The 19,055-nt window shown below is 46.9% G+C and overlaps 1 protein-coding gene across 1 annotated transcript; it reads right to left on the bottom strand.

Annotated features, from left to right (window-relative positions):
• Window positions 1–10,728: 10,728 nt before the first annotated feature.
• On the bottom strand, window positions 10,729–14,178 carry LOC125556280 (tyrosine N-monooxygenase-like). Its single transcript, XM_048719049.1, has 2 exons — window positions 13,171–14,178; window positions 10,729–11,666 (listed from the first exon to the last, which is right to left on the bottom strand). Exons 1-2 carry the CDS (start codon window positions 14,176–14,178, stop codon window positions 11,034–11,036), a joined length of 1,641 nt encoding a protein of 546 aa, XP_048575006.1. The 3' UTR covers window positions 10,729–11,033.
• Between the last annotated feature and the right edge of the window lie 4,877 nt (window positions 14,179–19,055).

The raw sequence follows: 19,055 nt of genomic DNA on the forward strand, positions 1-19,055 counted from the left end.
TCTACTCACCCTGCAACAGGTAGTATAATATAGTATAAAAATATAAGATAATAGAAACTTGAGCCATACCAAAATATTAAAATGTTGTCACCTTGCAAGGAAAAAAAGGATTTTCCCGCAAAAAAAGGGGAAAGGGGACTATAAAACAAAACTGAGACTGAGACTGAGACTGAGACTGAGACTAAACCCGAAAGCAAATCTCATAAAATCTATTTCGTGTTCGGTTTTCAAGTTTAGGTATTAACGTGTTGGGATAGTTTTTTGTGTGTTTGGGAAGAGGTGTTGGGATAGATCTCTCGCTATCTCTGTGTCCGCCTCGTTTTCCACACACACATACAAAAAGAGAGCTTTAGTGTATGTTTGATTTTTCTTTGAATGTATAAAAGCGGGAATAGTCCCTCAATTCCAAAATACTTTTATTTTAATCAATCGAAATTTAAGCTTGACCAAATTTATAGGAAAAAAGTACCAACATCTAAAATACCAAATTAGTTTCGTCGTGGAAATTTAGTTCGACAATCTAGTATTGGTGTATTTTTCTACATGTTTGGTCATACTTGGAAATTTCAACTTTTCTTTTTGGATTAGAGACTTTGAAAAACGCTACTCTACACACAATTAAAAATAACGCTACTCTATTACCGAAAAGAGGCATTTTCTCTTCTCCCCCCTCCATCGTAGTTTCCATGGGCCAAATCATATATTTATACTACTGGGCATGATATGGCATTATTTTTGTGGCCATCGTAGAAAGATAAGAATGGTTGGGTTGTCACGTTCTTGTCTTGCTGGAACGCATAATCGGGAGGTTTGGTATTTGCCACTCAAAACGTCCACGTCTGGTTGTCGTGTTTGCGAGTTTCTAGCTGACAAGCTCCCTCTACCCATAGAAAGGTAGACAAGTGGGTGTAAGGTCGTCTCTGTCGGAGTAATTAATATACTGCCGTGCACCACTGAACGCTACGCATCGTGCTCTAGAATAACCCGCCCGCAGAGATCTGGTTTGTGCTCCGATTGCTTTGGTGATGGCACAGTCCGTCATCCATACGTCTGTCAGGGAAGGCCACATTCGCCGGCGGCTCATCCGTCAGGAGGCTCTCTTGGCCGACAAGTTGGACTCGTCGTCGGCAGTTCGGTCAGAAGAAACTCTGGCAGATTAGCAGTTCGGTCAGAAGTATTATATGTGTATATTAAAAATAAAAGAGGAGAAATCCAGGCGCTGGTTTTGGCACCAACAAGTATCGAACGGAATTTCCACTCCCACATGCGAAAGGAAAACAGTCTTGCTTCAACTTAACAAAGTCTTAGTCGATGCTATATCTAGGAGATGTTACATTGAGATTCGTGCAAAAAAATTATTTTTTCCCTCTCTTATATGTTATGTCACTTGATTGGGACTTGATTAAATCTCAGTCTGACTGGGACCTAACCACACCCAAAGGAAAAACCCACTGCAGCAGTTAGCCCGACTGATTTTCTCTTAGTCTGCTTAACTAAAACTTCACCTTGAAGTCGACAGCAGGAGTAGAAAAATAGCGGATTGAATGCTGGACTTGAGCCCGCTGACGGCAGTTGTATTCGTCTGAGCGTTAGTCTGCAACAACGTAAACAAGCCGCTCAAAAAAATTATACGGCAGTACACATCGTCACTTATTGTGTTCGACGCTGCTGCGAGGGGACAAACAATACAGCCCAAAAACTAGAGACAACTCGAGAAAACCCTGCTGGCCGGGGAGAATAGGAAGCCCCGCCGTGCCGGCAATGGACAAGGAAGTCGAAATATAATATATTCATGGCAGTCACAATTGGCGCCAGCCCAGTGCCTCCGGCCAGCCTCATAGTGCTGTATACGGCCCGTGGTTACTTATACCATTACAATGTGTTCAAGCTTCTTCTTCCTTCACAGCCAGCTGCTCTTTTTTTCTTCTGATAATGCAGCCAGCTGCTGTTACTGGTAAACTACGCCTTCTTGATTGTCTACGCTTTACAAATTGGTCCATAGATCAAGTCCGAGGGAGGAATTGTCTTGTCTGCTGACGGCAAGTTTTATATATGAATAATAATTAGTAAGAAGCCCGTTTGCTCCTACGAAACGACTTAACAGCCAAGTCATAAGAATTAATCCACTTGCTTTCATACCACCTCATTGTTGCAAAGAGTCACTCAAACTTTTTTTATATGAAGGAGGACATTGCCCGGCTTTGAATTAATGAAGCCCTTACAAAAACCAGTACAACACAACACCATACCACACCACACAACAACAAAGAAAATAAAATAAAATGACAATATACAAGGGTGGTCAGGAGCAGTAACAAACCTCAGACCAAACAAAGGCGCAAAGACACCACTTGAAGTCATAGTGCCCTCAAATGTGGTAATAGGATCAAAGCAAATAATTCGTGATGTTTATAGTTTTAGTTTACTCTAAACTATAAAACTTTCACTATTCAAACTATTTCACTATGAGGTTGCAGAACCTAATTTGTGACTGATGAGGCAACCGGCGCCGCTGCTGATAATAAGTACCATTCCTCCTCCACTCCCCACATCGCCGCCCCACAAGACATCTCTTCCTCCCCTCACATCCTTCTTATCACGGTCCACGGTGGCGCTTTTGATAAAGATGCGGCTATTATTATCTAACTAAGCGGAGGCGCTTTCATAACAAACAAAGCAACCATATAAAATACTCCCTCCGTCTCAAAATAAATGACTCAACTTTGTACTAACTCTAGTACGAAGTTAGTTCACAGTTGAGTCACTTATTTTGAGACGGAGGGAGTATGAAGCTTATTATTACCATGATGTTAAAACAACACTTCATGGAAAATGTGAATAAATTACCATGAAGCAAGCAAGCACACATACACACACACATGCACACTACTTGCATGATGCAAAAAACACATCATGGCAAAAAAAGAATAAAAAATGTTGTCATGCACAAACATTACTTGCCATGATGCAAAGAAAAAAAACAGGTTAAGGCGAATTGTGTGTAAAATTGCCATGATGGAAAAAAAATGTATGCAAAATTGACATGATGCTAAAAAAACACTTCATGGCAAAAATATGAATGAATTGTCATGATGCACACAGATCACTTGCCATGATGCAAAAAAAAAACAGATTTAGATGAATTCAGTTTAAAAATTGCCATGATGCTCAAAAAAACACTTCATGTCAAAAATGTGAATAAATTGTCATGATGCACACACATCGTACAATACAACATACATGCAGAGTTAAAAAAAAAGTGCCATGGTAAGACACTATTGTAAGATAAATATTTGCCACGCTGGCTTGAAACATCTCCCATGTATTTTGCCATGGTCTAATTACTAAATTTGCCATGGCCTAATTGTAAAACTTGCCATGTTCTAATTATAAAATTTGCCATGTTTGGAAATTTTCCATGGTCTAAACTAAATTTTGCCATGGTTAAGTAAGAAAAAAAACATAAAAATTTCCATAGGAATGTTGCAAAAAAAGACCTAAATTTGCCATTTTGGAATACAAAAATGTTGTGATTTTTTCGTGTGAATTTAGAAAATATTTATAAGATTTCCAATGGTAGATTACAACAAATTGACATATGAACATTAGAAAAAGTTTAAACCATTGCCATGTGAACATTTCCCATGTATTTTTCCATCATCTAATTACTAAATTTGCCATGGTATAATTAATTTATTTGCTATGTGTAGAAATTTGACATGGTCATAAAATTGCCGTCACCTATTACCATGGTCAAATTACTAAAATTAAGGGGGGGGGGGGTGCACTAAAAATATCGTGGCAAAAATTTTGGAAAATAAAGAAACATGTTTGTAAGGTTTAGATGGCAAAAAATATGAGATTATTTGCCACTGTCTATAGAAATTAAAAATGACATAGTCATATACAATAAATTTGCCCTGATGCGAAAATTGGAATTGCCATGGTAAAAAAATGCAATAAATTTGCCATGATCCACTAAACTAATTTCGGCATGATCCATAAACTAAATTGCCATGGTACTTTAATGAAAATTTTCATGTTTGTGTGAGAAATTTGCCGTGTGTGTAAAAAAAGAACAAAATACGAACAAAGAATTTGCCATGGCAAAAAGTTAATTTTGCCATCGTAACTAATGGAAATTTGCCATGGTGAAAATAAAAGGTACATTTTGCCATAGCAAAAAAGTGAAGAATTTGCCTTAGCAATGTAATTAAATTTCCATGATTGTATGACAAAAAGGTTGAAGTTCATAATTTACCATGGCAACTTTTTAAAACTATTCATAATTAGGGGTCACAAATTATCCGAAAAAGCAATTTTGCCATGGAAATTTTCAAAATACCATGCATGTGTGTCCAGCATCAATTTCCCATGGCAAAATTTAAAAGCACAATGGCATGAATAATTTACCAGGTTGACATGGTTTAGAAAAAAAAAGCTTGCCATATGACTAAACATGAAAAGCATTACTAATTGCCATGGGTCAAAAATTTAGACTCTGTAGCGACGAAAAATGAAGATGCCATAGCAAAAACAACTTAAGTCACCATGGGAAACACATCATAATTTTCCATCCGTTCTATAAGTTGTGTGCTCCATTTGAGTGAAAATTGATTGATGTACCTGCATAGTGAACAAGTGCAACCATTCACGCATTCAGTTAAGAAAAAAACGGATTTGCTAAAACTCATTCGAATGCTTTTTTCTTTGGTCTCATTCGCTTTTGTGGCCGTCGGATCAAACGCAGCGCGATTCGTTTTTCTGACCGATGCGAGCGTGCACTGCTCGTCCCGTATGAGGAGCAGCTCATGTGCGTGAACTTTACCCAGGCTTTTTGCTTGCTTATTTGCCCGAGCTGGGCTATGTGGGCTTTTTGTTTTCCTTTTTCCCGACCAAAAAAGAAAGATGGGGATTGAAGGATGTGAACGCTGTGTAGCCTTTTGCATGTTTTGTCATTTGGTTACTGTAGCTTTCAGGGGGTAAACTCTTTGTAAGGACTTTTTTAAACTTTTTTTCTCATGATTAATTGCTGTTTTTGTTTTTGTTTTTTGTTTCTTTTCTTATTTCACTATATTTAATAGAATTTTGTTTCACTCTTTTCTTATTTTTATTATATTCATTTTATTTTAAATATAATATTCATTTGGTACCCAAGATTGCAAATGGATTGGTTAGGTTTATTTTTACAAAATTTTCCTCTTATTATTATTATTATTATTATTATTATTACTATTGTTGTTGTTGTTGTTGTTGTTGTTGTTGTTATTTTAACAGAATCATCGTGCCAACACATTAATGAAATTTAGATTGAAAAATAGGGTGTCGGTGGGACAGGGGCCAGTTACATGTCTACCACTAGACATGCAACTACAAGCGATGTAACCCGATTGCAATTGCACCGGCACAAAGCAATTGCAACTGGGGTTGGGAGGGGAACTTGTCGGGCCAGTTGCATGTCGTATTAGAAATGTAACTACAAGTGTTGTAATCCGACTGCAACTGCACGGGGCACAAAGCAACTGCAACTGGGGTCCGGAGAGGAGTTGTCGGGATAGTTGCATGTCCATCATTAGACATGCAACTGCAAGTGTTGTAACCCGACTACAGCTTCAAGCGTTGTTACCCGACTGCAACTGCAGGGGGGGGCAGAAAACACTGCAACTGGGGTCGGGAAAGAAGTTGTCGAGGCCAATTGCATGTCCACCACTAGACATGCAACTACAAGTGTTGTAACCCGACTGCAACTGCACAGGGCACAAAGTGACTGCAACTTGGGCTAGGAGAAGTGTTGTCGAGGCCAGTTGCATGTACATCACTAGACATGCAATTACAAGTGTTCTAACCCGACTGCAACTGCACGAGCACAAAGTGACTGCAACTGCATGAGCACAAAGTGACTGCAACTGGATCAAGCGGGAGTTATCGGGATCAATTGCATGTGCACCACTAAACATGCAATTTGCAAGCATTTTCTTGTTCTTAAATATTTGTACTACTAAAAAAAGAAGGTGTAGTATACGTATATACATGGCGTGTTTTATGTATGTACATGCGTGCCCGTTTGAAAGCATGTACATGCAGCCGGCCGGGACACGAAAAGAGGAAAATACAACGCGGAGAAGACGCATGAAGACACACGCACACAACAAAACTCACTCCACTCAACGTCTCGTCACACCCAGCTCACATGTACGAGCCAGACATGCAGCCGAGGGACGGACGTACGTGGAACAGACAATAACAACGTGGCAGATACGATCGAGTCCAAAATGTTTTCTCTTATTTTCCTCTTCGCTTTCTATACAAGCCCAAATAATTTTTGATCAAAGCCCGCTGATAGACGGGACAGCAACAATCAAAAAGAAGTCCAGCAATCCATATAGGATGAATGAGATCAAATGATTCTAGGGAAAAAAAAATGAGACCAAATTATATCTCAGCTAGATGAGTTTTAGGCACTCCCAAAAAAAATGGCTATTCCTAGTTCCTAACAGCAATGAGATTAGACATGCAAATAAGCAGATGCAGCGAAAAAAGGGCGCGGGGTTATCAGCCTCATAGTGCAAAGGAAATGGATGAATCCCACAAACATGTGGCCGTCGCTTGAGCTGTCCCAGACTTGGAGACGCCCGTCTTGTCGTCGGCGGTGAACACGACAGGTGCTCCTCCCTGCCCTGGCGAATTGCTCGGAGGCATGGTCGCCAGAACCATATGGGCCAGCCAAATGCCCGGCCAGAACAGCTGCCGGCGAGGTTTTCCGTATGCCTGCTGGATCCGGTTGCCAGCGAATCATGCTCCGGCTTGATCCCCCCGCCTCCTCCTACGGTGAGGACGAGGCCTCGCTGCCCCAGCGCAGGATGTGCAGCGCCACCCAGTGAGCCTGCTGGTTGCGGGTTGCTGCTCGCCGAACTCCCCGGCGAGCGTGCTGGTGGTCAGCCTCCGATTCTCCCTGCACGCCGCCCATCTCCATCGAGCTTGTTGCTGCTCGCCGCACTCCCAGGCGAACGTGTTGGTGCTGATGCCGACCTTGGCCAGCGAGCCTCCGTCTCTCTCCTGAATGCCGTCCCTTCTCCCATCGCGTCATCGGCCTTCGGCCTGATTCCGTGCACCACCGGCAGCCCCTGCTGCATCGCCGGATGATTCCCTTCCGAGCTCCTCTGCTCTGAGATGCTATGCGCCGCTCGCGGTTGCCGGCGAGGACGCCGGCAATCTCGCGACCACGTTGCCGGGATCCTCTCTCTCTGCTCTCACTTGCTCCGTCGGGGTCAACGAGAAGATATGCGAAGTGGGAACCTATCTGGTGCAACGGTGAATTTGGTGCTATCGGTGGACTGATCTTCGTATCCCACTTTATAAACATTGAAAAATCATGAAATTTTGTGAGGGTGTAAATATGACACATATCTATCATAGTACAAAATTTTAGATTCAAATTCAACGTAAATAGTTAGAAACAAAAAAGACAAATCATACTGTGAATAGTACCTATTGAATCCAACCCATTTTCTATATCACCGGTGAAATTGTCCTTTTTTTGTTTTCCATTCCCGTGTTTTCAATTTGGATCTCAAATTGTTTAGTATGACAGATTCTTGTTGCTAGTACAACATACTTTTTGTTCAAAATTATTTGACATTCATAAATTGATTTTATTAACTTGATGCACAGGTAGCACAAGATGGCTCAGTGCACTAGATATTTTCCCAAAGTGAGGGGGAGTGAGCGAGCGAGGAAAGAATAGTAGTACTCCCTTCGTCCCAAAATTCTTGCCTTATATTTGTCTAGATGCACACACTATTTAAGACAAAAATTTTAGGACGGAGGCAGTACTAGGAAGTACTCTCTCCGTTTCTTTTTATTCCGCGTATAAAATTTGGTTAAAGTTATAGTACACAAAGTTTGACCAAATTTATATAAAAAGATAATCATCTATGATACTAAAACTATATAGTATAAAAATACATTAAATGGTGCATCTCATAATTTTGATTTCATCTTGTGAGTAATGACATTTTTAATATAAAGTTAGTCAAATTTTATAAAACTGGACTATAAACATATCTTATATGCAGATTAAAAAGAAACAAAAAAAGTAGTAGAAACGTTCAGGCGAGGACCCAGAATAGCTACTAGGAAGTACTAGGAACGTTCGAGCCAGAACCCAAACATCCGAACGACCGCTGTGGCTGACGTGGCTTTGCGCCTTAAGATTGATGCAACGCATCTAAGAGTATCTCTAGCCGCACCTCCAACAAGTCCTTCCAAGACGATTTTACCATGCCGGTGTCGAAAAACGGTCCAGTCGCGTTTTCAGAAGACCGTTTTTCGCCGGCTCAGGGCGAAATTAGTGCCGGCGGACCCAGGCCGAACCCGGCTTTCTAGGAGCGCCTGGGGCGCCGACACAAGCGAAAAGGGCGCGTGAGTCCGCCCTGTCGGCGAGGCGAGCGCCTCTTCCCACCGTTTCTTCCCGCATTTTCCTCACTTCCCTCCCGTACTCTTCCTTCCTCCCGCCAATCTCCCTCCTGCTCGCCTCCCTCCCAGCCGGCCGCCAGCCAAAGCAGAGGAAGCCGAGGGCGCCGCCGATCAAGCCACCGGTCATGTCAAACGCCGAGTGGAGGGCGGAAGTTCAGCGGCGGGAGGCCGTCACCGCCGACCGGCGGAACAGGGCCATCGCCAAAAAGGCCCGCGATAACGTGGCGCGCGCGGCTGCGGCTGCCTCGGCGGACCAAATCGAGGCCGAGGCGGCTCGCGCGGGGATGATGAATCCACCCGAAAGCCACGCCCAGTACGCGCCCTGGGATCAGCAAGGCGCCGGCTCTCCGCAACCATGGGGATCGCCCTCGCCGGGCTACACCGACGGTGACGCGCACGGTGGGTTCAACCCAAACGTCACCTTCCCCATGGATACCCGGTCCAGCGCACGCCCTCTCCCGCCTTCGCCGGCGTGCGGTACCCTTCATACAACTACTCGCCGCCCGCCTACGCTTCCTCCCCGACGCCCCCGCTACGACGTGGCCCGCTGCCCTTCTCGCACCTCGGCGACACCGACGAGACCGAGGCCGACATGGACGACATCATCGTGACAGGTTCGGCCGCGGCCGCCGCATCTCCCGGGTTCGTCACCCAGGACGAGGTGGTGGATTCAGTGGCGGCATGGACGGCAAGCTCGGCTACGTCTACGGTGAGGACGAGCAGGAGGAGGAGGACGAGGAGGAGGAGGAGGAGGAGCCGACGCCTGCGACGGCGAAGGGGCGCAAGAAGAAGCGGGCGGCCAGGACAGGCGAGCCGCGCATCAAGTGGGCGTCCAAGGAGGAGGAATGCCTCACCGAAGCATGGAAAGTCGTCTGCCTCGACCCGACGACCGGCACGAATCAAAGCGTCGACACGTACTGGGACCGCATCAAGGCCGAGTTCGACGAGCGCAAGCTCGTCGACCCCTACTTCAAAGACGTCTACATGCAGCGCAGCTCCAAGGCGATGGCGAACCATTGGGGGCGTATCTAGGGGGCGTGCAACAAATGGCATGGGGTCGTCGAGGAGGTCACGGCTTGCCCAGAGATCGGCGCCAGCGTCGAGGATCAGGTATGCCACGCCGGCCTCCCGCTTCTCTTCGCCGTATACGCGCGCCAACTGTTTGTCCCTCCGCGCAGTTGTTGCGCATGTTCACCCTGTACCGGCAGAGCAACAGCGACGCCGAATTCAAATACCTCCACGTCTACAAGCGCATTGACAAGTGCGAGAAGTGGGCGGAAGTCCGGCGCACCCTCGACAAGGCCAAGGAGACCTACAAGCCGGACGCGCCGACTCCTGGCGCATCGGAAGGGCCGCCGGATGGCAACAAAGTTGTCAAGAAGGGGAAATACGCCGACACGGCCACCGCTCGAGTGCAGGAGTCCATCGAGCACTGTCTCGCCGATGCGCAGGCCCGGGCAGTCCTTCGTGAAGAGAAGATCGAGGTGCGGTGGCCGGCGTTGATGTCAAGCAGCGCCGTCAAGCTCGACCTGCTCCGGACGAACGTCGCTGCGAAGAAGAGAAACACCGACCTGGTTTCCTGCTGGGCGGGGCGGACATGCTTCAGAGCACCGACGAGGCGGTCAAGGCGTGGTACTTGGCGGAGCGCGGCCTCATCCTGAAGCAGCTTCCCTCGACAAGGCCGCCGACGCCGACGCACATGCCGCCGCCGCCAAGCCCGCGTGACGACGCATCCACGACGCTCAGCACCACCGAAGCCGCGCCGACGCCGCCCAGCGCAGAGGCTGCTCCGACACCGCCAAGCCCGTGCACACCAACTCCGCCGACACCTGGGGCATAGCCCGCCGAGTGATGCGCACGTGAACTTCTGCCGCTCTATTTTTTGTACGCCGAATTGTGGCTTGCGATCGCCCGACTTGTGGCGTCTTTTTTTTTAAGAAACAAGAGTTACAAACTCGAGTAACGGGGCAGTATATAGACTGACTTGTGGCGTCTTTTGTGAGCGGGAATTACCAAGTTCGGATTTTTCGCGTCCTGGGAGCGACGCCTGGGGGCGTGACTGAGCGCTAGGTCGCCCCAGGGGCCGAACTAGTGCCGGTTCGCTTCCAGACCGTCCTTTTTTAGCGCCTGGGAGCCGAACGGCTGGAGATGATCTAACGAGTAACAACAGAGAGGGCGTTCGAGCCGAGATGCCAGAAATCTGACCGTTCGGCCTTTATCATTTCCGTTATTTTAAAGCATCTCTCTAAGCACTTCATTATATTGTCCATGGCCTTTGTATATGGTACAATGTACATAGCCTTACGATATGGTTTACTCAAAAAAAAAAGCCTTACGATATGGTCCAGGTCACCATCGGTTCACGGACAGCTGGGTTCGTCACACAGCCACTTTATTCGATACATACAAACCTAAAAAAAAGGAACGCACGATTTTACTTGTTCCCCACACACACGTTGACTGCATATACCGGGGCTCAGACACGTACGCCCGCGGGCACATACAGCAGCTGCACTATGGATTTCCCCTTCCTTTTATAGCTGTCGCAACGAACAGTCTTACTGAGGCCCGTAGAGATGCGCCGGCAGCCGCGGCCTGGCCTGCAGGCGCAACGGCTCCGCCAGCACGAGGCTACCCTCCGCCTCGCGCAGCTCGACTCCGTCCACGCCGGGCGGCAAGCTCCAGTTGAACCCCTGCAGGAGCCGCGCGAACAGCATGACGGTGAAGAGGGTGCCCAGCGCGATCCCGGGGCAGCCGCGCCTCCCGGTGCTGAAGGACACGAACCGCAGCTCCGGCTCGCTGAGCGCCACGGCAGCGTCGTCGCCGGACAGGTGCCGCTCCGGCCGGAACTCGAGCGGGTCGGCCCACACCCTGGGGTTCCGCCCGAGGGCGACGCGGCTCAGGACGACCTGGCTGCCCCTGGGGACCGAGTACCCGGCGACGGTGGTGTCGGCCATGGCGACGCGGGGCGGGTTGAGCGGGTGGTACGGGTGGAGGCGGAAGGCCTCCCGGATGCAGGCCTTGAGGTAGTTGAGGCTGCGGAGGTCGGGCTCCTGGACCAGCCGGTCCCGGCCGACGACGGCGTCCAGCTCCTCCATCGCCTTCCGCATCAGCTCCGGCTTGTTCATCATCTCCGCCAGCGCCCACTCCACCGCGTTTGACGGGTTGTCCACGCTAGCAATCATGATATCCTGCATGCATGCATGCAATAAAAGTCAGTCCATCGGTCTCTGCTGTCTCAGCAATGGCTGCCGTGCGGACATGTCCGGAGTCAGCTGACCGATTAGGCACGTGAGAACAGAAAGTTTTATATCCCATTACTCTGGGTCCACTACAATTGTGGTTGGGAGAAGGGTGGAAAATAAGTAAATAACCATGGCAAATGGGAAATTTTTCTAGCTGCTGCAGAAAACATAAAAGGTCGGGCAGTGGCCTTTTGTAGGGCCTGAGGATGCAAAACATTAATAATGATTTAAACTTATATGGTTTCGCAAATGAAACCTAGGAGAAATCTATTGTCCTTGCCTGGGTCTATTATTCTCTCTTGTATTTGAAGTCAAATTTTAATCATAAATTTAACTAATAAAATATAAGTTTTACGTATTAATTATAATACTATTCGGAACTTCTTTAAAATACGAATCAATTGATACAAATTTTATGATATACAGTATAACTTACATTTTGATAATTAAATCAATGATCAAATTTTGACAAAAAGTATGAGGAGGACTAGTAAAACCGGATGAAGTACCATCTTATTTTATTTTTTTACTTTGTTTATTATTTTTTCTTAAAGAAAATTATTAAATGTTTGATTAAATGTACATTAATTGTAATCAAGATGTGTCAAATAATAAATTTTAAAATATCAAATAAATCAACTATGAAAACATTTTTTATTATGTATCTGATGATACTGAATTGGTATTGTGAATGTTGATACTTTGTATAAACATAATCAAACAATAGGAAATTAAACATAAGTCAAAATTAATATGTGAAGTAAAAATAAATAATGGGGATTTTTTTAATCACAAACTGGGATACAATGAAAACGACAAAAGTGGAGAAAGGAAGAAAAATGATCACCACAAATAAGATTTACCCTTTTTTTGCGGGAAAAATCAGGTTTACCCGGCTTCCCTTCGTACAAAGACAAAAAGCAACTTGTCAGTACTTCCTCTGATCCATATTATTTGTCGCCCAAATGGATGTATCTAGGCATATTTCAGTGCGAGATACACCCGTTTGAGTGATATGTAAGATGGATCGGAGGGAGTATATCTTTGCCATTGCCTCATGTATACTAATTATATGGTGTATCCAGCTTCGTTTTGTACTTATAATTGTGAGGAAACATTCACATATATGCCAAATCTGGAATGGGTAGCGATAAAAGGCCAAATTTAAAGCCCAACTTAACGTTGGTACATTCAAAATCGAATTTGCCTATTCCTTTTCTCGATTTGTGTTATGAAGTTTCATTCAAATAATTGTAACATGATACTACTAGGTACTACCAGTTATTATGTACGCCATACACTTTTTCAGACTTTTTAAAAAGTTGTCACAAGTTCAAAAAAAAAACATCTGCAAGGTCTCCTACACATGACTTTGATCATCGTCTTTTTATATAAGTATATGAATGAAAGTATACTACTACTAGAATAATAAACGCAATGAATAACTTACAATGGTCTGTGCCTTGATCTCTTCCACGGTGAGGAGAGGCCGCCCGCCCGCGCCGTCAAGCGAGGCGAGCACGTCGAGGAAGTCGGCAACGTCGCGCCGCTCGCCGGCTTTCCGCAGCAGGCGCCACTCCTCCACCCGTTCCTCGATCACCGGGTCGTGCAGCCGGTTCAGCGTCCTCATCACGCCCCTGACGACCTTCTCGTGGCTGTCCAGGTCGAGGCCGACCAGCGCCGGGAAGTAGTCGGACACGGCGAACGCGTCGAGGTAGCCGAGCACCGAGAACAGCGCGTCCACGTGCTCCTCTTCGTCGGGCCCTGGCGCCCCGACGCCGTCCGGCTGGCTGTCGCGGAAATGCCGCCGCCCCAGGGTGAGCCTCCGGATGAGGTTGCCGCAGAAGTGCCTGGCAACGTGGCGCACGTCGACGACGCCGCCGGCATTGCACTGGACCTGGGCGTGCACCCACCGCAGCATGTGGTCGGCCTCCTCCTCACGGGCGCCGCGGAGGCGGTGCTCGGTGGCCGGGGAGAGGACCTCGGCGGTGAGGACGCGCCGCATCTTCCTCCACTGGTCGCCGTAGGGGGAGATGCTGGCGCTGCGGTAGCCCACGCTGAAGGACTCGGCCGCGAACGTGACCGGCCGGTCCGCGAACACAGCGTCGTTCTTGCGCAGCACCTCGCGGGCCATCGCTGGGCAGGCCACGACGACGACGTGCACGGGGCCGAGGCGCACGCGCACGATCTCCCCGCCGGCGTGCTCCAGCAGGCGGTGCAGCCACCGGAAGACGGGCTTGTTCGCGAGCATCTGGTGCATGTTGCCCAGCACCGGCAGCCCCGCGGGCCCCGGTGGCAGCCCGGCGCGCTTGGGCACGGTGGTCTTGCTGCTCTGGCGCCGCAGGAACGCGAGAAGGAGCACGATGGTGGCAGCCGTTGCGGCTAGCATTGCAAGCGCCGGTGCGCCGGCGTTCACTAGTGGCATGGTGGCAGTGGCGTTGGACGAGCACTTCTCCATGTTGTGGCCGTGGTTGAAGTTTGGCTCAATATAAAGGTGGAGATCTTAGGGCTTTACGGTTTTGGTCTTTGCGTACCGATTTGGATTAGTAAATGTAAACGCTGGTGGAGATCGCGCCTTGAAGACAGGAATTTGGTCCGATTTGTTTTGGAATATCACAACTTGAAAATATGTATTAGATTACCTATCATAACTATTATCATGCATGCGAACTAGGCAATTTTAAGATGACATAAAATTAAATAAACAAAATTAAGTATTAAATCATGATACCATATAATAGTAATAAATAGTACTCGTACAATTTTCTCGAACACACGGCAACAAACAGACTATCACGGGGCCTTCCATCTATCTAAACATGCCCGCCAAGAGGAGCGAATCGATTTGGCATGGTACTCCCTTCGATCATTTTTACTTTTTAGTTCGCATATGAGATTTGTTTGAAGTTGAGCCTCGTAAAATTTGATTAGCTTTATAGAGAAAAATACTAACATTCAGAATGTGATATTAATATCAACAGACGTGTCATGACTTAAATTTTGATATTGTATAGCTTTAGCATGGTAGATGTTGATGTTTTTTTCATATAAATATGGTCAAACTTTATGAAGTTTGATTTTATAAAATTCTAATATACAGCGGAGGGAGTAAATATAAACACATATGGAGATCGTGTAGATATGGTATTGGTTGAATTGATTCTGAACATTAAATGTCTGAGCCAAATCCAGGGCAGAGCAATCTACCACTGTAGATAGAGAGACAGGGGAAGAGCGACGATAAATGAAAATTTGACAGGTGGAAGCATAGCAGCGTGGGAGCTCGTGATTCATGCAGCAGCAGCGCACAGTCAGCACTCGGCAGTGCAATTCAAGACGGCCCATGGTGCCAGCACGCACGCAGGCGCAGCAGAGCGTGCATGGGGACGAGGCTGCACTTCACTGCCGCCATATATAGTGCCGGACGTCAGGACGTGCAGTGCCAATGTGATCTGCCGTAATATAGTATCGGCATCTACTGTAACCTGCTGGTATTAGTGTATAGTTGGCGAGAAGACTTGACCAGTGATGGGAGAGAAGATGTGACCTTCAACTAAAGGAAGTTGACGAGGAATGGTGTAGATCTTGATCGATTGAGCATGTAAAATGCACCGGCTACACGCATGCATATGTTGGGTAGAAGGATTAAGGTGGTCGTGAGCCGTGGCGCCGTGACGGTGAGATACTGAGAGTCTGAGATGGCCGGAGCTTCGCGAAGCGCAGGGCGGCGAAAGATCGAGGCTGCGATGGGTCTGTGACGCGGTGGGAATGGGGATGCTGCGAGAACTGCTGCGTGTGCACTGCTTGGCAACAGTTGAAGTACGTGGCAGCAGGAAGGCACGGGCGTACGGCTATTTGTCGGCCAATGGGGGACTTCAATTCTTTCTCCGTTTTCTTGTTCCTTTTTTGGTAGAATGGGGCCTTGCAAATTAAGTTACTGCTCTGGTTCGTCAGGTTGGAAACTTCAATGGCGACGCCGCCCAACGGCCACCCGATCGATCTCACGCTTCACTCTGCCGCCGCGTGCACCACGTCTAGGATGGCCTCCCAACATGCATGCTGGCGCATGTTACCTCAGACCCCTAAGCAAGTCCTGTATTCCTTGTTATTACGGTGGCGCATCGTGGACATAGTTCGATGCGCCTTCGGGCCTTTGTTTTGGTGGATCTAACATTTTGAAACACAAAAACTTATAGAAGCAGCGGTGGGTTGAGAGCTCCCGCATCGAAGCTAGCTGCGACTTCGTCACCGCCGCCGCCGCCACCGCGGCTGCGGCCTAGCTCACCCCCCGAGCTCCACCCGTGACCATGGCCTCCTCTCCACCCACCACCCCCCCCCTCCCCCGATCCCCCCCCGGCCCCCGCCCCCCCCCCCCCCATTCCCCCCCCCCCCCCCGGCCCCCCCCCCCCCCCCCCCCATTCCTGCCCTCCGTCCGAACTCCCCTGCAGATCCAGATCCAAGACTGCTGGTTGCCGGTGCTAGTGGTGGTGACGGGGCTTCTCTCTCGCGCTCCGAGGGATGCCCTGGGCTCCTCCCTCCACTCAAGTTGCCGCCCCCTCCAGATCGACTCCCCCCGAACTTGAGGCCACAAATCGTGTCTGATGCATCGCAGACTCTGGCGGAGAAGGGGTGGGTGGAGGTCGGGGGTACCAGCTTCACCAACGCCGCCATCAAGCATCGCCTGGCGAAGGCCTCCACTCGAGCCCGCATATCCTTCTCCGACCACAGCAACCCTCTAAGACCTCCAAGACATTCCCAGGAAAGCCGCCCCTAAAACGGACCTCCCACCCATTGTCCACACCATGTGGGCTTTGACTGACACCGCACCCTCACGACGAGAGGGGAAGGCGGCTAAGGTTAGGAGCATCGCCTTAGCTTCTCTTTCTCTCACTCTCACTCTCTCTCTCTCTCTCGTGAAGCGTTATAGGGAAACGGTTTCAAAGGTTAGGGTATGGCTTAATATCGCCGAGAGCATATATAATATGGAGCGATGAAATATATATAAAGGTTATCCCGAAACCATGGATGATGGCAAAAAACTTACCAAAGGGGGATGGTTCCAATCGCAACAAAGCATATGACGAACGCCACTCCACGTGAAGCGTAGCTAACCGCTTAAGATCATCTCTAATTTGAATCCTTAAAAATCCTAAAACACTCATATTGAAACCTTCTGGGGAGTTAAACTGTAGCTAACAGAATCGATAAGTAAGAGTGTCGAACCCAACGAGGAGCAGAAGGAAATGATAAGCGGTTTCCAGCAAGGTATTCTCTGCAAGTACTGAAATAAGTGGTAACAGATAGTTTTGTGATAAGATAATTTGTAATGAGCAACAAGTAACAAAAGTAAATAAGGTGCAGCAAGGTGGCCCAATCCTTTTTGTAGCAAAGGACAAGCCTGGACAAACTCTTATATGATGTAAAGCGCCCCCGAGGACACATGGGAATATCGTCAAGCTAGTTTTCATCACGCTCATATGATTCGCGTTCGGTACTTTGATAATTTGGTATGTGGGTGGACCGGTGCTTGGGTGCTGCCCTTACTTGGACAAACATCCCACTTATGATTAACCTCTATTGCAAGCATCCGCAAATACAACAAAAGTATTAAGTTAAACCTAACCATAGCATGAAACATATGGATCCAAATCAGCCCCTTACGAAGCAACACATAAACTAGGGTTTAAGCTTCTGTCACTCTAGCAACCCATCATCTACTTATTACTTCCGAATGCCTTCCTTTAGGCGCAAACAATGGTGAAGTGTCATGTAGTCGACGTTCACATAACACTACTAGAGGAGAGACAACATACATCTCATCAAAATATCAAACGAATACCAAATTCACATGACTACTAATTTTTTAGCATGTCCCTTTTAACTTTTTCTTTAAACAACTTGGCATTTTCGTAGGCTTGGGTTCTCCATTCATCCATTGAGTTAATATCAAATAACCTCTTCTCACCGACAAGTTTAAAATCATAATTTAGTTCTTTAATAGCCCAATAAGCCTTGTGTTCTAGTTCGAGAGGTAAGTGACATGCTTTTCCATAGACCATTTTATACAGAGACATACCCATAGGATTTTTATATGCAGTTCTATAGGCCCATAATGCATCATCAAGTTTCTTGGACCAATTCTTTCTGGACCTATTAACAGTCTTTTGCAAAATTAATTTGAGTTCTCTATTACTCAATTCTACTTGACCACTAGACTGAGGGTGATAAGGGGATGCAATTCTATGATTAACATCATATTTAGCAAGCATTTTACGGAAAGCACCATGAATAAAATGTGAACCACCATCAGTCATTAAATATCTAGGGACTCCAAACCTTGGAAAGATAACTTATTTAAGCATTTTAATAGAAGTGTTATGATCAGCACTACTAGTTGGAATAGCTTCTACGCACTTAGTAACGTAATCAACATCAACTAAAATATGTGTATAACCATTAGAGGAAGGAAAAGGTCCAATAGTCATTTTCCCAATTGAGGACAAGATTAGTTTCTTCACATCACTGCAAAACTCGATCAAGGTTGCTCAAGCAATCATCAAAAGAAGATCCATAGATGGAAAAGTCATCCATGAAAACCTCACAACTATTTTCACAAAAGTCAGAGGATATAGCCATCATGCATCTTTGAAAGGTAGCAGGTGCATTACATAAACCAAAAGGCATGCGTCTATAAGCAAAAGTACCAAAAGGGCATGTAAAAGTAGTCTTTGATTGATCTTTGGCTGACACAGGTATTTGAGAGAAACCAGAATAACCATCTAGAAAGCAAAAATGTGTATGTTTGGACAATCTTTCTAGCATTTGATCGATAAAAGGTAAGGGGTAATGATCCTTTTTAGTAGCCTTATTTAATTTGCGGAAATCAATTACCATCCTATAACCAGTAATAATTCTTTGAGGAATCAATTCATCTTTGTCATTAGGAGCAACAGTAATACCTCCCTTCTTAGGGACACAATGGACAGGGCTTACCCACTGACTATCAGCAACGGGGTAAATTATACCTGCCTCAAGGAGCTTTAGTATCTCCTTTCTTACCACTTCGTTCATTTTAGGATTCAGTCGGCGTTGATGATCACGAACTGGTTTTGCCCTCCGTCCGAACTCCCCTGCAGATCCAGATCCAAGACTGCTGGTTGCCGGTGCTAGTGGTGGTGACGGGGCTTCTCTCTCGCGCTCCGAGGGATGCCCTGGGCTCCTCCCTCCACTCAAGTTGCCGCCCCCTCCAGATCGACTCCCCCCGAACTTGAGGCCACAAATCGTGTCTGATGCATCGCAGACTCTGGCGGAGAAGGGGTGGGTGGAGGTCGGGGG

Source organism: Triticum urartu, chromosome 5, assembly GCF_003073215.2.
Source record: "Triticum urartu cultivar G1812 chromosome 5, Tu2.1, whole genome shotgun sequence".
In the NCBI taxonomy this organism is placed as follows: domain Eukaryota; kingdom Viridiplantae; phylum Streptophyta; class Magnoliopsida; order Poales; family Poaceae; genus Triticum; species Triticum urartu.

Bases quoted from the DNA above. Each gene is read 5' to 3' on its own strand.
- LOC125556280 (XM_048719049.1), bottom strand. From the start codon at position 14,178: ATGGAGAAGTGCTCGTCCAACGCCACTGCCACCATGCCACTAGTGAAC. The intron at 11,667-13,170 runs GTAAGTTATTCA...GCATGCATGCAG, and splicing joins AGATCAAGGCACAGACCATT to GATATCATGATTGCTAGCGT.